Source organism: Salmo salar, chromosome 10 (genome assembly GCF_965601325.2).
Source record: "Salmo salar chromosome 10, fSalSal1, whole genome shotgun sequence".
NCBI lineage: Eukaryota > Metazoa > Chordata > Actinopteri > Salmoniformes > Salmonidae > Salmo > Salmo salar.
Genome location: NC_138300.1, coordinates 6,519,547 through 6,539,772, shown reverse-complemented (window position 1 = coordinate 6,539,772; position 20,226 = coordinate 6,519,547). Strand labels below are relative to the sequence as shown.

Sequence of the window (20,226 nt, the reverse complement as noted above, 5' to 3'; positions counted from 1 at the left end):
AACTCCTTTTATAAGTTGAAGTATGCAAATATTGTCAAAATAACACTTGTAAATTCAATACCTGATGTTTCCTATAGTCCTACTAATGCTTTTTTTACTGATAAAATAAGCCGTTTATAGGGCTGCCAACTTTTGAAGAAAGCTTGGAGTGAGATTTGCTGTGAATTTCAAGGGCACAACTCTTAGACGGTGGAAAATTGCACTGTTTTAAAGCTCATTTCCTGCAATTCCATGTATTTTGACATGGCTTAGGCTATGACCAGGGTGATCTGTATTGTAATAAAAAACCACAGGTCAGGTGGATTCAGGATGTTTTGAACATGAAATGAACACTCATAATTTGATGACATTCTAACTTTGAGTTTTTGGGGGGATGAAACTTAAAGTATGCTAATATATTTTTAAAATCTTTCTTCTTTTTTTTCTACAAAATCCTGCTTGCTCTCCAGGAGGGTTGGCCACCCCTGATCTATGTTTCCCAAGTCCTGGGTGTTTCTCACAATCACCCAACCTTCAAGAAAAATCGAATGAAAATCAAAATTCAGGTGGTTTATGCCTACTAGTTGAAGATCATTGCCATCGTCTTACTCTACATAGACAAATATGAAGCGTTTCTGAGTTGTGACCCACCATACAATCTCTGCCTAGCATGTGCACAATGTTAAAATGTCAAAAATTATATTTCATTCCTGGAGCATTTAATATCCAATGCTTATTTGTATTCAAAACTGTCCATGAATGGCTGCAAAAATACATAGCCTTATATAATTCATTTTCAAAGACACAACTAGGCACATCAGATTTCAAATATGTGATTACACTGTAGTGTAATCAGTAGTGTTCTCGCTGACAAGAGCAGTAATTTTGTGTTTTAGCCCAATGTAAAGAATGAGAATTGTTTCACTGATCAGACTAAATAAAGTACAGTGCCTTGCAAAAGTATTCATCGTATTCAATAGAAAACATCTCATGAAGACAAGATTACGTAAATGTGCCCCTATACCCTAACCACATTATTTTCGGAATCAAACTTACACTTTTGGGTTCACAAGCTATTTGACAAAATGATCAGGTCCCCATACCAAACTTCCCTGATAAAACATACTGTCTTCTGCCTTTTCGTTGTCACAGCCTAAATGCCAATCACCAAACGAGGGGACTAATGCAAGTGTGGATTAAATCCACTTTAGAACATGCTGTCAAAAGGCTGCATTCTGCAATAGGGATGGGAGTAACAGCAACATTGTCGATAAAACAGTGCCACTGTGCTACTCCTTTTACAGTTTTATAAACTCAGCAGAGAATGTGCTCTCTCTCCATTCATCGCCACTCTAATCTTGAGGAGCATTTGTTTAAAACATGCATCTAATCTCCTTCATACCTTACATAAATAGACCAATAATACTGTATGCTTCAATGTGCTGCAGTTCACAGCGCTGTGGCAAGACAGGACAATGATAGGTTCCACTCATGATGTTAAATTACAGGCGCAGATGCTCCAATTTCAAAACAAATTGGAGCGCAGTTGAAAGTTAACGAGCTGACTAATCAAAAAAATAAAAGCTGTACTTTTCAATGCGTGAGATAAGAAGTGCATTGGCCGTGAGACACGCATTTGACCCTCTTCTCACGCCAAAAATGTAGCTAGCTAGTTAGCTCGTTCTAATGTCTCTAGTTAGCTAGCTAGCTCTGTCTTTTAAGAAATCTACTGACCACTACTGAACCACAAAATTACTGACCACAACCACACAACCACAACAACACAACTAGTCACCATAACTACTGACCACAACCACACAACTACTGACCACAACTACTGAGCACATAACTACTGACCACAACTACTGAGCACACAACTACAGACCACAACCCCACAACGACTGACCACAACCACGCAACTACTGACGACAACTACTGTGCACACAACTACAGACCACAACCCCACAACTACTGACCACAACCACGCAACTACTGACCACAACTACTGAGCACACAACTACAGACCACAACCACGCAACTGCTGACCACAACTACTGAGCACACAACTACAGACCACAACCCCACAACTACTGACCACAACCACGCAACTACAGACCACAACCCCACAACTACTGAACACAACCACGCAACTACAGACCACATTATACAATTTCACTTAAAAAACTTTCTCATCTGTAAATGCCTGTATTATTAATGTAGGACTACTTAGGGTCACTGGCAATCGCGGATCATATTCAACGTAAAAAGTTGGTGTCCAATCCAAAAATATTTTTTTACATAGGGGTATAGGAATATGTTCACTGTGTAGATAATGTGTAGACACTCATCTCAGAAAACCAATAGTCAAAACTGTATCCGATCAACAGTTGTTTCCCACTGTAGAATTGCCAACATTGAGGGATCAACAGAGGTGTTTCCCACTGTAGAATTGCCAACATTGTGGGATCAAAATCATCAACAGAGGCGCGAGATAAAAAGTGGTCGCTAAGGGCGAAAAATACTTCTGGAAAACTACACCATTTGTAGTCTAAGCCTTTGGGACAAGCCTGGGGTTTAAATGGAAGTCATCAAACAACAGCCTATACATGTAGGATATCTTGTTGTTAAATTTTATGTCAATTCAATAATTGGAAAGCAATATCTATAATCGATTAGGGCGTATAGGCTATCCTATAACTATAAAACGAGCAGTTTTCACTACCATTAATAATAATACTTTCAGCCAGCTGAGCAAGCAAACAAAGTTTCTACTGAAACTTACTTTTCTAGTTTTAACCTGAGGTTTCTAGTTTACTGGGAGAGTTCTTTCTTAGCTGGCAGGTGTGGCTGTGTATACTTGGAAGCCGATGCACACACAATACACAGACACAAATGCATACAAAAAGAAGCACATAATACACACGCACGCGCACACACGCACACACACAGAAATCAGGCGGGGTGTGTAGGTAGGCAGTATCTGATGAAGGCAGAAAGAGAAGTACAGGGACCAGAGATTGCAGGCGGTCAATGAGGGATCCCTCATCCCTCCTTTCCATTCTCTTTCATTTCAGAGTAATGTAATTGCTATTGCTGTGGAGCCTTTGATTTCCTGTCTTATTACTGATGGCCATGATGTGTGTGTGTGTGTGTGTTCCCGTGTGTGCTGGCGTATGTGTGTGTGTCGATATCGGAGAATGTGTGTTTCTAAAGGCAGAGATGCACTATTAATGGGCTAGCGTAGGGTATAGAGCAAAACGTTGTCTCTATTTGACTGCTACCTCCACCATCACTAGGCAGCCTCCAATGCTAATCAGATAGCAGAGTGCTAGGAGAGCTACAAGCCCAGCCAATGTATGGTGTTCATTAGAAGGGCCAGGGACAAGAGAGTCTGTAGCATACATTCCAGCACATTCCACTACCACAGCCCACATATGAGATCAACAACATTCATGTCATTTCAGATGTGACTTTGTTTTTGTTTACTGCTTGTTATTCCTCGCTACGTCTAGCTAAGACTGTCAACGACGGTGATGCAAGGCAAATCCACTTGCTCCCTCCCCCTCAGTCATCATTCACTCCCCTGAACAGATCTGAGACAACAAGGCAGGTGTAAGCAACAGCTCCTCCTAGTTTCCACCATATTGCTTTCACCTAACCAGATCTGTCAAGGGGACTGAATGGGGAGGCCAGAAGGGAGGAGCAAGTTTTTGGTATGAAATGCATGGAATGAAAAGTTTTTGATAGCATTCACTAATAAATCTGCACACATCCAGAAACGCTGGTATACTGAATTACCAAATGTCTCAATATGACAATAAATACAAGCATTAAAGGTATAATCTGCAATATTTACAGCTGTTCAATGACAATTTAAATAAATTATATACTTCATACCCATATACTGTAGGTTATAAAAGAGTGGGTACATTTCCCCAGCCCCATCTCTCATCTTCATTATGAATCAAGAGCCACTATCCAAATCAGTATAGTGGCTTTGATGACACTCACCTTCCTTTGTTTGGTGGAATCCAACTTCACCAGCCAGTAAGAGGCCACTTTGGGTTTGTGGTACTTCCAGTTGTCTAGTATCTGAGAGAGAAAAGCACAGAATAAAATCAACAATCTGCAACAATAACTCAACAATAACTGTATTATTCACCAGTTGGGACATTGTGCAAAGAGGAGTAGCCTTTGAACAAAAACTTAGACCCCCCTGCAATATTTTGCAAAGAAAGGAGACAAAAATTAAAATGATCTCCTTTTCCTATATGTGTGTGTGTTTTTCTCGCTTTCTCTAGTTTTCTCTCTCTGACTCATCCCCCCGTTCTCAGCAATCAGCTCATGGAAGCAAAAAACTATTTCTCTCCCATTTCTATTCTCCCTCTCCATCTCATCCCTCATTTTCAGCAATCAGCCCATGGTACCGGCGGGGTATTGTTACTCAAGTATTCAAACAGTTCAGGGTCTGCATTTGCGTTGTGCCTTGGAGACTAAATCAATGTCTTGCGGTAGAGACGCTGGGAACCGCGAACAAGGCCGGCTGCAACCGAATAGGCCTTTTCATCCAAGACGCACAACCCAAAACTATATTCTATAGACCCGGCCGCCTCAGACTACCGCACCTTTTCACAGTCTATGGCCGTCTGTCAATCTGTGGAATCTGGTGTTAGGACGGTTATAATTGACCTGCATTTTTTATTTTCTTCTTTTATGGCGTGGCTGTGAATGTGTCCAGTGAAGAAAGGCCTTACCCCCTTACACTCGTCGAAATTGGCCTATATGGATAGGGCCAAATTAAAATGTTTCTAACAGAAGAACTATAAAAACCATATGCATGACCATGGTAGCAAATGAAAGAGAAAACTTTATTATGGGGAAATAACAAAATCTAAAAATACTCTTGATACATTCAGTAACATTAGAATAATATTCATTTAAATTTTTTGAAAGATTGTATACACACGTTGGCAATAGAATAAGCTTTTAATTTATGCCCACCTGATCCAGATTCTTCCTGGAACCAAGAGGGTTCTATCTGGAACCAAAAAAGACTCTTCAAAGGGTTCTCCTATGGGGAGATCCGAAGAACACTTTTAGGTTCTAGATAGCATTTTTTCCCCCTAAGAGTGTAGCATGGAGTCATGTGTGCATTCAAGTGCGTGTTCTGGTGCAAATTATCTGCACAATATGACAAACGTAGGCTCATTCTGTTCAGGAGAACCTGGGGTATAATGCGTGTCATCCTTCTAACTGTGGATCAACCATAACGATCATAAATGTTGATACTGTAAATGACATGAGTTTTCAAATATGGAAATGTGAAGTGCACATTTGGACTCATGGGTGTGTGGTTTTCTTGCATGACATCAAAGCTGTATTTTTTTAATAATATTATCCTCAACATCTTATGTTTCAAAACACATCGACTCCTCTAAATGTATAGCATTCCCTTCACTCAGACATCAACAAATGCGCAAAAGTAGCTCAATTAGCGGGAGGGATGGGGCATCTTTTTGCCGCGCGTGGTGCTCAGGTTTAAAACGGCTCTCAGTCAAAACCCATACAGCGCTGTGAAGCAGAGAATCTGAGCTCTGACGTCATGTATAGCATGTTGCTGTACAGCCACTGCGTTCCAATTTAGGCGCTTATCAATGACAAAATCTGCCATGTTCAACCCGTAGACGGGATGACGGGCTGTGAGGGGAAAGTGTTCAACTGAAACTGAGCTGAACTTATATGAAATCAAACTGACACCTAATTTACATTAACATGTACATACTTTATTTCTTCTCTATTACGATGCTAACCTTGCTATTTTACCAATCGCTATGTTTGAAATACAGTGGGAAAGAGAATAGGGTGCCATTTGGGATACAACGATTCCACATGATTGCTGTGGTTCTGAATAATACTTGGCTCATGATTTGTAACAGATATCAAAATTACTTTGAAAATAACATCAATCACAAAACCATCTCAATTTGTCATTTTCGCAACTTGAAACCACGTTTAAAGTAAAAATAGCAAGTCCCCGTAGTTTACTGTGTGGCTCAGTAGGTAGGAGCAAGTTGCTGGCAATGTTTTGAATATAACAATAGCAAGCCACCATAGTCAACTATGAATATAACATATTTTTAAGGTGCAATATAATATTTCCTGGTTGCTAAAATTCTAATAGTTTGCCGAATTTTATTTTATGTGACAAAACAAGCAAGTGTAGAGAATCATTTTACCATCTAAACTGCTGTGAAATATATTTTTAATAACCAAAAATACTGTATTTTCAGCTGTTTGAAGCTGGTGTACAAAACTGAAAGTAAAAGACAAAAACTAAACTTAAGCACGGGAAGCATAGAAATAATGCACATTGAACAGAGCTATGGGTTCTTAGACTTGGTTTCGATGCGAATGACAGATCTATAACTCACATTTCTTTGTGAATTTGGTCAGGTCGCCCAAAAAGTGTCTTATTGCAGCTTGAAGTTCACAGTCAACCACGGTGGCTCACTATTTTTACACTGTCATTTCACGAGTGAGGTAACGAGTCAGCCAGGTGCGGCTGCTCATCTGCGCACCTATTAAGAGTTTATTAGCGGAACAGTTGGAACTGTAATTGTGTCACACGACCTCGACACCAATGTAGCGGAGGAGATCCGTCGAGGGGGAAAGAGGCATTGATAAATACACAGGAGCTGAGGGGAATACAGTGAGGCTTTCTGCTGCCCACGTTTTGGCCATGAGGGAGTTTTCAAAGACAATAGGCAGTCAGGAGGCCATTGTGGAGGGGCTGGGAGGTCAGGAATAGTCCCATACTGTATGGTTGGCTCTGGCCATTGTCTCTTTTTGGAGATACGCTGTATATACTTTCACACACACCTCATCCAGAACGGCCTCGGCCTCCTCCTCAGTCTTCCCCGGGAAGCGGATCCTCATTGCGCTGAGAGCGGCCAGGCTCTGTCTTGTCAGCTCTGTCTCCTGGTCTTTACTCCTCAGGATCAGCACGGGATCACCCTGCACACACAAATGTTCAAAACACATAGATAAGCCAAACAAATTAACAAAACAAATAAATACAGGCCCGACAGACACACATATAGGTCAAACACACACACACAAGGGTCAGACACACAAAGGAAAGAGAGGAGAGAAAAGAACATGAATGGGGTTTAAATGCTTTAAATAATGGTTTCAGCTGAGATCTCAGAGAGAAGAGAGCTAGAGAGAGAGATGGGGTAGAAAGAGAGAAGAGAGAGAGAGAGAAAGAAAGAGGGAAAGAGAGAGAGAGAGAGCGAGAGAAGACAGTGTGGCCATGGTAATTGGAGAGCACTCCAGCTCATCAGAGTCCATATCGCTGAGACCTCCAGGAACAGACTGAGACTGGGAATATAAAGAGAATGGGCATAATGTGTGTGTGTCAAGAGAGGCCAGACACAGAGCTACATTGGGTTAGGGGGACAGCTATCTGTACAGGCTTAGAGGGCCTCATCCAAAGAAGGGCCATCCACAGAATGATAGTTTTAGCAACTTGAAAGGTTTCGTCTGGCACTATATGGTATGGTAATGGTAGCCTACTGTTTGCTCCCGAGGGAGGGGGAGAAAGAGCAGGAGACAGAGAGTGTAGAACGTGTGAATGTAGAAAGTGTAATGATAAGTGCGTGTGTGTGTGTGTGTGTGTATGTTTGTAACTCACCATGTTAGCGTGGATGGTACCTAGACTACTGCTGTGCGGCACCCTGTGGGTGGAGCCGCTGCGGCTGAGCGAATGAGAGCGCAGAGAAGCGGAGCTTGGCCTAACGAGGGCCGTCGCCGCAGGAACGGAGTGCCTGGCCAGCGAGGCTCGCGTCTCATTGGTGGGTGACTGGGCGGCCAGGGAGGAGATTGAACGCGGGCAGGAGATGGAACGTCTGATTGGCCCAGAAAGGGTCGGAGAGGAGGAGGCAGAGAGGCCGGCCTTGACCGGCTTCATCAGAGGTTTCCAGTGAACCCGTCCTGAGAGAGGGATGAAGAAAAGGAGAAGAAAAAAAGATTACATGAAATGAAGGAATAAAGTGGTGACCTAAATAACTTAGTCCAAAGAGGGGGAACTCTCTCGCTTCTCTCGCTCTCTCTCTCTCTTTTTCTCCCCCCCTCATCTGTCCTCTCATGCTCTGCTTTTCATACTGTCCACTTTCATTCCATCGTTGGAAATGAAGTGTGGCATTAAAAGTCCCATTCCGGGACTCGACGTGGTGGCCTATTGAATGTGGCTTTCATTAATCACTAAAGCATGTGTTTCTGTGGCTGTGGGCCGGCTGCTCTCTTCCCTCCTCAGGCCGGATTAGAGAGCAGGGCAGTGGGCCCTTCCAGCCCAGTCACAGCCACAGAACCTCCCCAGGACCACGGAGCTTGAACCACCTCCAGCAGCACATCCAGCCAGCCCAGTGTGTGTGTGTAAGCCTGGAGATGAAAGTTTGTGTGCATGTGTGTGCGTCTGCTCGTGTATATGTGTGTGTGTGTGTGTGTGTGTGTGTGTGTGTGTGTGTGTGTGTGTGTGTGTGTGTGTGTGTGTGTGTGTTGTGTGTTGCTGCTGCACCAGCGAACCTTGAGCACGGAACTTGCCAAATCGGCCACATTATAGGGCTTAGCTGAGGCCGCCCCCAGATGGGCGCTTATGGAGTCGGTCGGCGGAGGCAAAGTCACTCCAGCGAAGAGCAGCCCCTCAAATCCAGCCAAATCACTTCTTTGTCCTTCATTCTGGACCTAGGCTGTGTACAAAATGGCCCAATATTTCCTATGTAGTGCTCTACTTTTGACCAGGGCCCATTGGACTCTGGTCAAAAGTAGTGCACTATATATGGAATAGGGTGCCATTTGGGATATACCCCTAATGGAAAATATAATGCTAGAGTAGAAAACCACCCAATATTTCACAATGCAACACACAAATACATTTTTGTGTGTTTTTGTCTACCTAGACTGGGACTTTGAAACTTGGTGGAAAAGACACATTACCTTATAAACCTGTAGGAATGTCCAACTTATCAATCTTTCCCTCTAGTTTCCCGAAGAGCACATTTCAGGACAATTTGCAGAAAGAGTTTTCAAGGTAAGCCACAAGCCTCTATCTCACCGTATTACATGCCACACACACACACACACACACACACACACACACACACACACACACACACACACACACACACACACACACACACACACACACACACACAGTTTCATATCCAGACACACACACACACACACTCGGTTTCAAATCGAGACACACCACACACACAAGCACAAACACACACACACACACACGACGACAACTAGTAGAATAAAAAGCTTTCCCATGGAGCAATCATCAGACGATGACCCTAATTAAAAAATATGGATTTATCCTGTTTCATGTATTAATTAGGTAAACAAATGCATTGTACAGATTTACATCACTAATTTAGCTAGACCGGGACCTGGCCGACACCACCAAACCCAACACTGCAGTATATCTAGGAACTTGGCATGCTGGAGAGAAAGAGCGAGAGAGAGAGAGCGAGAGAGCGAGAGAGAGAGAGAGAGAGAGAGAGAGAGAGAGAGAGAGAGAGAGAGAGAGAGAGTATGTGTGTGTGAGGGTAATATAGAGCAATCATGTGTCTAATGCCTATGAGTATTTGCAGACGTGTATTAGAGAGAAAAGGTGTGTGAGTATACGTGCATGGGCACCTACCTACTTACCAACCTCCCTGCGTGTATAGGACAGCGTAAGTGTGTCTGCATGCGTGTACGTGTGTGACACAAGTTTGTTTTAGTAATTATTGGACCCTTGTAGTCATCTGGAAGGCATCATGGCCAGAGAGAGCCATCTCATATAACAGCCTTCTCCCCAATATACCAGGATTACATCCCAAATGGAACCCTATTCCCTATATAAACTTAGTACACTACTTTTGCCCAGGGCCCACGGGGCTCTGGTCAAAAGTAGTGCACTCTATAGAGAATATGGTGCCATTTGGGAAGCAGTCCAAGAAAGGAGGAAATGGAGAGAATGTCTGTGAAATGTCCTTCTTATAGAAGAGGCCTCTGATTGCTAATAAAGACATTCCCAGACCCCCTCCTCCATTTTACGAGGGTGTGTGTGTGTGAAGGGGGAAGGAGTGTGTGTATGTGTTTCTGTGCGTGTCTCTGTCTGTGTCTCTGTGCGTGTACACCTGTGCATTTGTGCGTTTCTGTGCGTGTCTCTGTCTGTGTCTCTGTGCGTGTACACCTGTGCATTTGTGTGTTTCTGTGCGTGTCTCTGTCTGTGTCTCTGTGCGTGTACGCCTGTGTGTTTCTGTGCGTGTCTCTGTCTGTGTCTCTGTGCGTGTACGCCTGTGCATTTGTGTGTTTCTGTGCGTGTCTCTGTCTGTGTCTCTGTGCGTGTACGCCTGTGCATTTGTGTGTTTCTGTGTGTGTCTCTGTCTGTGTCTCTGTGCGTGTACGCCTGTGCATTTGTGTGTTTCTGTGCGTGTCTCTGTCTGTGTCTCTGTGCGTGTACGCCTGTGCATTTGTGTGTTTCTGTGCGTGTCTCTGTCTGTGTCTCTGTGCGTGTACGCCTGTGCATTTGTGTGTTTCTGTGCGTGTCTCTGTCTGTGTCTCTGTGCGTGTACGCCTGTGCATTTGTGTGTTTCGGTGCGTGTATGGGGTGCTCTCCTCCTCTCCTCCTCACCTGAGCGCTCCGACAATGACTTATACTTGTTCTCTCCCAGGTCGTAAGAGACACTCTTTTTCTCCCTTGTCTTCCCTCCTTCCCTCTCATCCTCCCTGTCATCCTCCTCTTCAGGGCCCTCCTCGGAGCTGCTGTTGTTGACGCTGCTGCCGCTGGCGTCTCCTCCGTCGCCTCCGTACTCCCTTTGTCTCCTGCCGCACGGTGTCTGGGCGCTCTCAGGCATGGAGGACAGGGGCTGACACACACACACACACAAGGAGAGACACACACCCACAGACAGAGAGACACACAGACAGAGAGAGAGAGACACGGACACACAGTGAGAGAGAAAGAGAGAGAGCGAAGATTATGTCAGCACCCACAGACACACCCTTCAACCCTAGCCAATTACCGTCCGTCACTGTGAGAAGCAGAGGTGACACCACGGGCCCGTACGTGTGTGTGTGTCAGTGTGAGTGTTCATGTGTCTACAAATACGCGTGTGCACCGGTGTGTATGTGTGTCAGTGTATGACTATGATTGTAAGTGTATGACTGTGTGTGTGTATCTGAGTATATGTGGTGTGTGTCTGTCTCTGTACTATATGTATGAGTGTTTGTGCATGCATGCATATGTGTGGCTGTCTATGTGTACTGATGTACAAACTTAATTTGAGCCAGTTTGCTACAGCAGGAAAATAATCATGCAACAACAGGAAATGTGAATTATTAGGTGGATTATAATTAATGGACATTTTTTGTAGGGGTTAATACATTTTTCGTTAGGGCAAATCAAGTCTGACATTTTAAAGTGGAAATTACAAAGTTAATAGGCCTTTTTAAATCCATGAATACACTAATATTTTGCATTTCCTGCTATGCAGGTAAATTCTCAGAAAAAAAAGAGTGATCAAATGAAGATTCTACTTCGGTATGTGCATCTGTGCTCGTCTGCGCACGCACATGTGAGCATGTTCCATACGCCATTAATGTGTACACACCCAATGAGCCGTGTGTGTGTGTTGTCTCTGTAGCTGTGATTAAAGCGACGGTGGAGAGAGACATATTAATTAAATCCAAGCGGCCACTCAAATCCTCCTTCTTGGCCTTTGTAGCATGAATTTATCATTTCCCCCCTCACCACCAGACACAAAAAAAGTTAATTAAATTGAATGTCTATTTCACACCATGGAAGGAACACATTGTTAGCATTAATAAAGCATTCACATCTGTTATTCATCAGCTAATTTAGCAAGCGCTTCTCGCGTACAAAATGTATGTGCAGGATGTGATCCTAGTCATGAGCTTATATACAATCACCGGAGGGGGGAACAAAGTGGCGAGAGTGAGAGAGGGGGAAGAAAGAGAGAAAGGGAGAGACAAAAATAGCATAGGATAGAAAGAGAGGGACAGAAAAAAGAGAAAGAGGAGAAAAGAAAACCATCTCTCTCTATCACCTTCTCTCTCTCTCCCTCTATCAACCCTTTCTACACTGCTTAAGTATGAATCCACAGTATTTAAATTGCTTCATTTCAACCCCTCTCTCCTTCTCTCCCTCTTTTTCCAGATGGCCCGTAATACAGCCCCTGGGAGTGTGTCGATCCATCAGAGCACTCAGAGGAGGGCCAGCAGGCCAGTCAGTCCACGTCAGCCCGCACTTGCCATGGTCCAAAGCGACAGGCACAAATTAATTTCGACAAAAGCAATTGTGTCTGAACGAGTCGTTATCCTCGCGGAAAGGGCCCTAATACAGCAGAAAACTGTCCCATTGAGTCGCTACGCACACTTGGTGACTATGTCCCAAATGGCACCTTTTTCCCTGTGTAGTATGTTTGGTAAGGAATAGTGCACCACGTAGAGAAGAGGGTGCCATTAGGGATGCAACCCGTCGTGCGTTTCCCCCACTTCAGCGGAGGAGTGAGGGAAGGGTTTAGATGTAGGGTTGTGGAGAGAAAGATGGAGAAAGGGAGATAGGGGAATGGCGATGGGGAGAGTAATGTGCTGTCATGGGGATGGGGGATTGGGGGGGATTGAGGCATGTGGGGTAACGGACTGAGAGAGAGGGAGAGGGGAAGTGAGGGAGAGGGAAAGCTGACAGGTCTTCCCTTAGGGGATTGGTTGTACCAGGGCCTTTCTTGCTTTGACTCTCCATCTCCATTACGTGTTTTTTCTGGATCACTTTCTCTCTCTCTCTCTGATACCTTAAGGCAGGGGTTCCTAACCTAGGGGGCGCCAATGTTTAGCAAAACATAAAACAACGCCAATATCTTCAATGTTTGCTAGAAGCAAGAGGTGAAATGCCATAGGAAGACATGATTCTGATGCACATTGGAATATCTTTGGTTTGTCTCTATGACATTCAGAAGCTGAGCTACAGCCTTCTAAAGTCGAAGAGTCAAAGAAAATGGACTTTGCTTGGGAAGTAATCTTATACAATGTGTGACTCCGTTGCTATCAATTGATCTATTCACTTTCTGTAAAAGACTATGTATAATTAAATTGAGGGTTCATATAAATGATCATAATAAATCATATTTGGTAGGGGAATAACATTTGGAGAAATCGGGTCTAGACTTTATTTTCCTCATAATTATTATTATTACTAAAAAGCCTACCTAAAAGATGTCATGAGTTGCAGGATGTATAATTGCAGGAAATGAGTTTCAAAACAACATTTTCCTAGGTCCCTCAAATTAAAACAAAATCAAGCTAGTGGTGTATTTAATATAGGCTATCTCAATAAACAATCACATAAAAAAAGAGGGGGGGGTGACATTTTTCAAATGTGAAAAAGGCGGACCAGTGGTAAAAAGGTTGGGAATGCCTGCCTTAAGGCATCAGCCCTTCTATACATCTGCTTCTCTGCCTTTTTTCCTTCTTCCCTTTCTCTCAGACATTCTCCCTCTCTCTTTCTGTGTGTTCCCTTAGGGCATCTGTCCCCTTTCTCTACCTCCCTTCCTTCCTTCATTCATTCCTCGCTTTTCAAACCTTCCTCCTCCTCATACTCTCCTCTCTCTCATTCTTCCATCTCTCTTTTTCTCTGTTAATAATGATAATACATGGATTTTGCATAGCACTTTTCATGGACCCAAAGATGTTTGGAGAAGATGAAGAGGCATCTCTTCCTCCCTGCCTCCTTCCCTCCCTCTCTATCTCACCTTGGGTCCTCTCTGCCGTGACGATTTCCCCAGCAGCTTCTCGTCGTCCAGCTCACACTGGTCCAACAGGTCCAAGATGTCCTCCTCCTGCAAACACACAGAATACAGTAGGTTAGTACTTGATAAACGTCATGAAACCGTTAATAAATAGATTCAATGGAGATGTAAATCATCCATTAACGTCAATGGGAGACTTAACCAGAAGTTTGAGTATGAGTGCAGATCTCAAGTCAGTATAATAGCCTATGGTACCGTAAAACACGGTACTGTAAAGCAACTGCCAAATTATGAATTCTATCAATTACACATTTAATCAATCAATCAACTACCACTAATAAGGGTTGTAAGATTCTGTTGCTACTCCCGACCTGCAAGCAGACGTGAAAACTCAGGTGTTCCACTTCCATAATGCCTCAGTACCATTGCATAGCTAGACCATGAAAGACCTGGCAGAACATGTGTTGCTCTTTGGGCTGACTCTTTATTGATGTATGGGCTGCATCCCAAATGGCACCCTATACCCTATAATAGTGCACTATGTAGGGAATAGGGTGCCATCTGGAACACAGCCATGATCAATCTGGAAACATTATGTTACCCGTAGCCAATACGCTGGGCCCCTTCTCCTTTTTGGCCGCAGCTGAATTAGAGAGAGGGTGATTAATGTTGCTGTCGCACATGGCACCCTCCCATTGTCTCTCAAATACAGATTAAACGTGACTGTGGTCTCTCAGATTAGCAATCAAGTAGCTTTAGGCTGCTCAAATGTCAAATGCGGGGACAAAAGTATGTGTGGGTCTGCTTGTGTGTGGGTGTTTATGTGTGTGTGTGTGTGTGTGTGTGTGTGTGTGTGTGTGTGTGTGTGTGTGTGTGTGTGGGCACATGCATGTGTTTGTGTGCCAGGGTCATAAGGCCAAAGCTGTGTTGGCATTTGGTTGAATCCCTGATCATGAACCAACCAACCAGCGCAGCCAGCCTCTCGCTCTGCAGGAGGTTAGCTCATATAGACTCAAAGCCACATGTACATATGGCAGATCCCTCCAAATCCCTCTGCCGTGCTCTCTTCCTCCCTCCCTCCCTCCCTCCCTCCCTCCCTCCCTCCCTCCCTCCCTCCCTCCCTCCCTCCCTCCCTCCCTCCCTCCCTCCCTCCCTCCCTCCCTCCCTCCCTCCAGCTCTCTTTCCCTCTTCTCCCTCCATTCAAGGCTATTGCTAACTCTCTGTTTGTCTATCTGTCTCACCCTCCCTTCTCCTAAAACTCCCTCTGTCTCTCTCTATTCCTCCCTCGGTCTCCCTTTCTCCTACTCAAACACACTTTCTCCCCTTTTGCTAACTCCCTAACAGTCCAAACCCCCCAAGTATCAACCATACCACTTTACCGCTTTCTCTCGTCTCTCTCATACTCCTCCTTGTCTACCCCCTCGCTCTCTCTCTCTCTCTCCCTTTCTCGCAGTATAGAAACCAAATACCACCACTCCATCTGAAATGCATCATGAATAAAACTCCTCAGAAAGCCTGTGTGCATCCTAAATGGCACCCTATTCCCTACATAAAGCACAGCTTTCGACCAGAGCTCTATGGGCCCTTGTCAAAAGTACTGCACTATTGGCAATAGGGTGCCATTTGGGATGCAGTCCGTCTCTCCCCCAATGCCAGAGCATCCCTGCGATTTCCCTATTAACAATTATTTTCTCTATGAACGTACCCTCGCACCACAAACCGCAGCAACACAGCTGCTTCTACTGCATTCCATAAAAAATTCAACCATCACAAGCACCTTCAAATACATTGAGATCTTTGAGAAACCACTTCAAATTAACACTGTGATAATTCACAAAGCGCTAAGGAATAACAGTGAACGCCTAGACTGAGGAGAAGGGGAAAGGCCAGAGCCAGACAAAGCAACAGGAAACAAAGATGGAGGTTGTACGGGTTCGTCCTGCTTTTAACAAATGCTATGATCTGCAATCAATGGATGCTTTTCAAGGACAAGGTGACAAACACGGATCGAGGAGGGGGCGTGACACTCTCTCTCTGTATGTATTTTTCTCTCTTCTTTTTTTTGCAGAGGAGAGCATCTAAACAGAGGTGAGGCGCAAGAGAAAGATGGAGAGAGAGAAAGAGATAGATAGGGAGGGCGAGTGAAAAAGAGAGAGAGGTAAAGAGAGGAGAGAGTGTGTATGTGTGCTGTTCATTCTCAGGTACATACTTTCATTCGTTTCAGAGGATTATTCATTTCCTTTTGAAGTGAGGCCGCTCGGCCGGCGAGGAAGGTCTGAAAGGCAGCTGAGAGGAGGCTTTCATACTTCTCCAGGAGAAGCTTGTCATCTGGGGGGTAAATACGTCTGTGGGAGGAGAGAGAGGGAACAAAAACAATGACATAACATGAATTAAAATAATCAGTAACCGCCGAGGAAAGTCAACCAGTACCTTTTTCTATTGCCGTTTTTTTAATGTAAGTTTAAGTTCCCTCCCACTGGGCACAGACGTCAGTTCAACGTATAGATTTGATTTACATTTGGTTGAGTTGTCAACTAATGTGAATTCAATGTAAAATCAACAAAAAATGGCACCTACATTCAATGACATATTGAATTTAAGTTAAAAGTTGGGTGAAAAAAAGAGTAAACTATCTTACATCGATTACTTTTTTCAAATCCAATCAGTTTTCCTCGTTGATTCAATGTCATCATATTGAATTTTTGGGTTGAAATGATGTGCAAACGATGTTGATTCAACCAGTTTTTGCTCAGTGGGCTCAGTGCGAATAGATGGCTAATTGAATTGATGGTGGAGACTGGCTTAAATGTAGGATTTTACATTTTAGCCAGTTTGCTGCAGCAGGAAAATAATCCTGCAGCAACAGGAAATGTGACTTTATAATTAATAGACCTTTTTGCAGGGTTGATGCATTTTTTGCAAGGGGAAATCAAGCCTGATATTTCAAAGTGGAAATTACAATCTTCAGAAGCCTTTTTAAACCTCAAATAAGTTTGGCATTAAAGGAAAGTTCTCCTGCAACAGGGTGATCAAACATCTGTATAGCCAGTCATTTGGAAGCGCGAACAGCCTGCTTTTGGGGTTGGAACGGCCCCCTCACCCACCATAATCAAGGGGATAAACCAATGTAAATGTTGAGATCGTGGGGGGATAAAGCTGTCAATCCTTTAAGAGCTACACATGTGAGTGATGGCTCAACTCGAGAGGCAAAGTTTAGTGAAAGTAGTACACTATATAGGGAATAGGGTATAATTTGGGACGCATCCTGTGTGTTCGCCGTCGCTCATATTTTGGCCCCAGCTTTTAAACATATGGCTGCTTAATCTGCGATTTGACCCACATGTTTCTTCTGAAGGAGTTGTTCATGTTCAGAATGTTTCTGCATATTTCAGCCCTTGTTTTGATTAGTTGGGGATCGTGTAAGAACTCGCAATTACATCAGCTAAAAACTTGACCAATTTCAATGAGTTTCGACTTGACTTGTCCCTTCCCAGCCTTTTATTAAGTCCCCTACACTGGTTAATACACACACACACACACACACACACACACACACACACACACACACACACACACACACACACACACACACACACACACACACACACACACACACACACACACACACACACACACACACACACACGCACAGACATGCACACACACAGGCATGCACACACACACTTCTGAGAAGTTTGATAAACCAAACACGGTGACAGGCACTGGACCTGAGCTCCCTTTGATGCCGGTCTCTCGTCTGACTCCCGTACCTGAAGTGCATTTCATCTAATGACGGGCTAAGTTCGTTAAGAGACACTAACGAGCGAGCCTAAATCAGATCCCGATGCCGTGTATGAATCCCAGGGGCTGCTTCCCAAATGGCACTGTATTCCCTATATAGTGCACTATGGCCCTATGGGCCCGTGTCAAAAGTAGTGCACTATAAAGGGAATAGGGTGCCACTTGGTACACAGACAGGGTCTATTAGCTCAGGTTCCAGACTGGTGTGTCTGGCAGGGTTAGCTACCGACAATAATTCACAGACGCATGTCGCCATTAGACTATCCGCTCATTGAGTGTTCAGGGAAGAGGTCACTTATGCAAAAGGGAGAGCGAGCGAGAGGTGGGGGGAGAGAGAGGAAAAGAGAGACAGAAAGAGAAAGCAGAGGGATGGAGAGAGTATTAACAATGAACAAAAAACAAGCTCTGACTCAGACACGTCAACGATACTATAAAGAAATGACTGGCCTACGTAAATCTTCTGAAGTCTTTATCAGAGAGAGGAGGAAGAGGAGGAGGAGAGAGATCAGACGCTTACTCATTTGCCTGTTCTTTTCACATGACGTGGCTGCACTGACTTTGTGAATGCACGGGATTCATGACTCAAACCTCTGCAACGCACACTCTCTCTTTCTTTCTCTCAATAACTCCTTGGTAACACTCACGCATAAGAGTCACAACTCAAGCCTACGCACCCCCTCACTCTGTCGCTTTCTCACTTTCGTCCCACTCAAACATTCAATTTATTTTCTCTCCCAATGTTATTTATCCTCCTGAGATCCGGGTGCTCCGCATGTGACCCCGTAAATGTAAACGGAGCCCTCCTCACTCAGTGCCTCTTCCCCCCTTACCTGTAGTTCCCCAGATGTCTCTTTTCATGCTCCTCCCGGGAGATCTGCTTGCGGACCTGAGTCAATTGCTCTTTCTGCAGAAAAAAAACCCACAGGTAACAGAAAAAACGTAGGGTGAAAATAAATAAATATATTACCAGCCCAAATTCACCATGGGGCCAATTCAGACTTAGGAAATATATGCCTTCCTACGCACGCCTTTCCGATGCAGTTCTCAGTAGTTGGTATTCAGACTTACCTTACGCAGGCGAGTAACACACTCTACAGATGTGGCTATCTTGCACACAGTGAAAACATTTAATTAAACTGTTGAAAACCCTCTCGCTTGCTGGCCAACAGATTTTCTTGCTGATTTTTCATTCAATCGGGTTCTCAGTACATTTATCTTATCTTAAAGTGGAACTGACACTGTTTTTACTACTTTGCAGAAATTAAACCAACAGATATTTTAATATTTTCATTTTATGTTTCAAAACCAACTTCATAAAAGACTAAAAAAAAAAGAAAAAAAAAAAGAGGTTATATTTGACCCAAAATTCCATTACGTAGAGTAAAGCATTGTTGGCAGAATTAAAAGGATGCAGTCAATACATGATTAATAAAATTCAACAATAAATCACTAGGTAGTCTAATAAATATTGTTATCAGTTGTAAATCACACCTAGTACATTGTTTGCTGCCTCCAGCAATTCAGGAGATGAACTGTTTCAGATTCACAAACCCAATATTTCTGGGGGAAAAAAGGATGAAGAGGGCAGTGATTGTTGAATCTCAACACAATCAATCTAGCTATGCAGTACGTGGCTAAGGCTTTGGCTTATCTATTTATATAGGCCAATTTACTTAGCAAGCTGGCAATATGAATTGATAGCTAAGTCATTTAGCTATCTAGAACCTTAAATAACACAGAGACCTGTACTGTAGATGTTATGTTATCACCTGGACAAGTGGGTGAGTGGTAGACTGTCAACGAAACACTGAACAAGTATGAGAGGGTTTATCTACTGTCCCCTGTGCTCGATTTTCGCTCATCTGGCTCAGGCTAATATCGTTGTTGTTGTTGTTGTTGTTGTTCTGCACAGGCTGACGTTCTCGAGAACCCAAGGCATTAACAAGGCATTCTGCCTTATCCCTAGGGTTCTCAGCTACAAGCATCGCTTACCAGTGGGACCAGGTGAACAACAATCCCGACACTCCGTTTTAACATTTAGAAACCTCATTGCCTGTACGAAGGTTTTTGAAACATATGTAACAAATGTTTTATATCAGTGAGAAATAATATTTTTTTTAAAAGACAATAACCCTAACTCTATAAAAGTGTGAAGTAATATGAACCTTTTATTTGATTTGTATTATTTATTGCTGATATGAAAGATAATGTACCGCAAACAATGCCTGTTACCTTTCAGAACAAGAGGCACTTAACAAAACTCCACCGGCCAGAACATACCTTCATGAAATAGTTTGTTGTTTGAGCAATAGGACTGTAAAGTTCCAAAAAGTAAGACTCCTGTTATTTATATATTTGCAGAAAACAATTCAGGTTTCTTTTGTGACTTTTGCTACTGCTTTCTAAACAATGATCCAAACAAAGTTGCTGTTCTGCTGCCTGGAAACACAGTCCAGTGCAGTGCAACATCAACGTGAATGGCACATTCGCATATGGCATGGCCTATTTGTATAATAGCTGTGATTGGTTATGGCGCACCAGTCTGTGTAGAGTCCGGATCTGGACAAGACTGAGCTTTTATTGACTGCAGTGTCTATTAATTGCTCAAATGCACGTCTTTCACATTACT

At 43.5% G+C, this 20,226-nt stretch overlaps 1 protein-coding gene across 1 annotated transcript in view; it reads right to left on the bottom strand.

Annotated features, from left to right (window-relative positions):
• The window catches only part of ttll7 (tubulin tyrosine ligase-like family, member 7), a 140,136-nt gene that overhangs the window by 14,204 nt on the left and 105,706 nt on the right, over positions 1 to 20,226 (bottom strand). The window contains exons 12-18 of the mRNA XM_014215640.3: positions 18,428 to 18,501; positions 16,006 to 16,141; positions 13,800 to 13,886; positions 10,664 to 10,898; positions 7,673 to 7,971; positions 6,859 to 6,993; positions 3,991 to 4,071 (exon numbers count right to left, since the gene is read on the bottom strand). Of these exons, the coding sequence (XP_014071115.2) occupies positions 3,991 to 4,071; positions 6,859 to 6,993; positions 7,673 to 7,971; positions 10,664 to 10,898; positions 13,800 to 13,886; positions 16,006 to 16,141; positions 18,428 to 18,501 (1,047 nt within the window). The remainder of the gene's footprint in view (positions 1 to 3,990; positions 4,072 to 6,858; positions 6,994 to 7,672; positions 7,972 to 10,663; positions 10,899 to 13,799; positions 13,887 to 16,005; positions 16,142 to 18,427; positions 18,502 to 20,226) is intronic.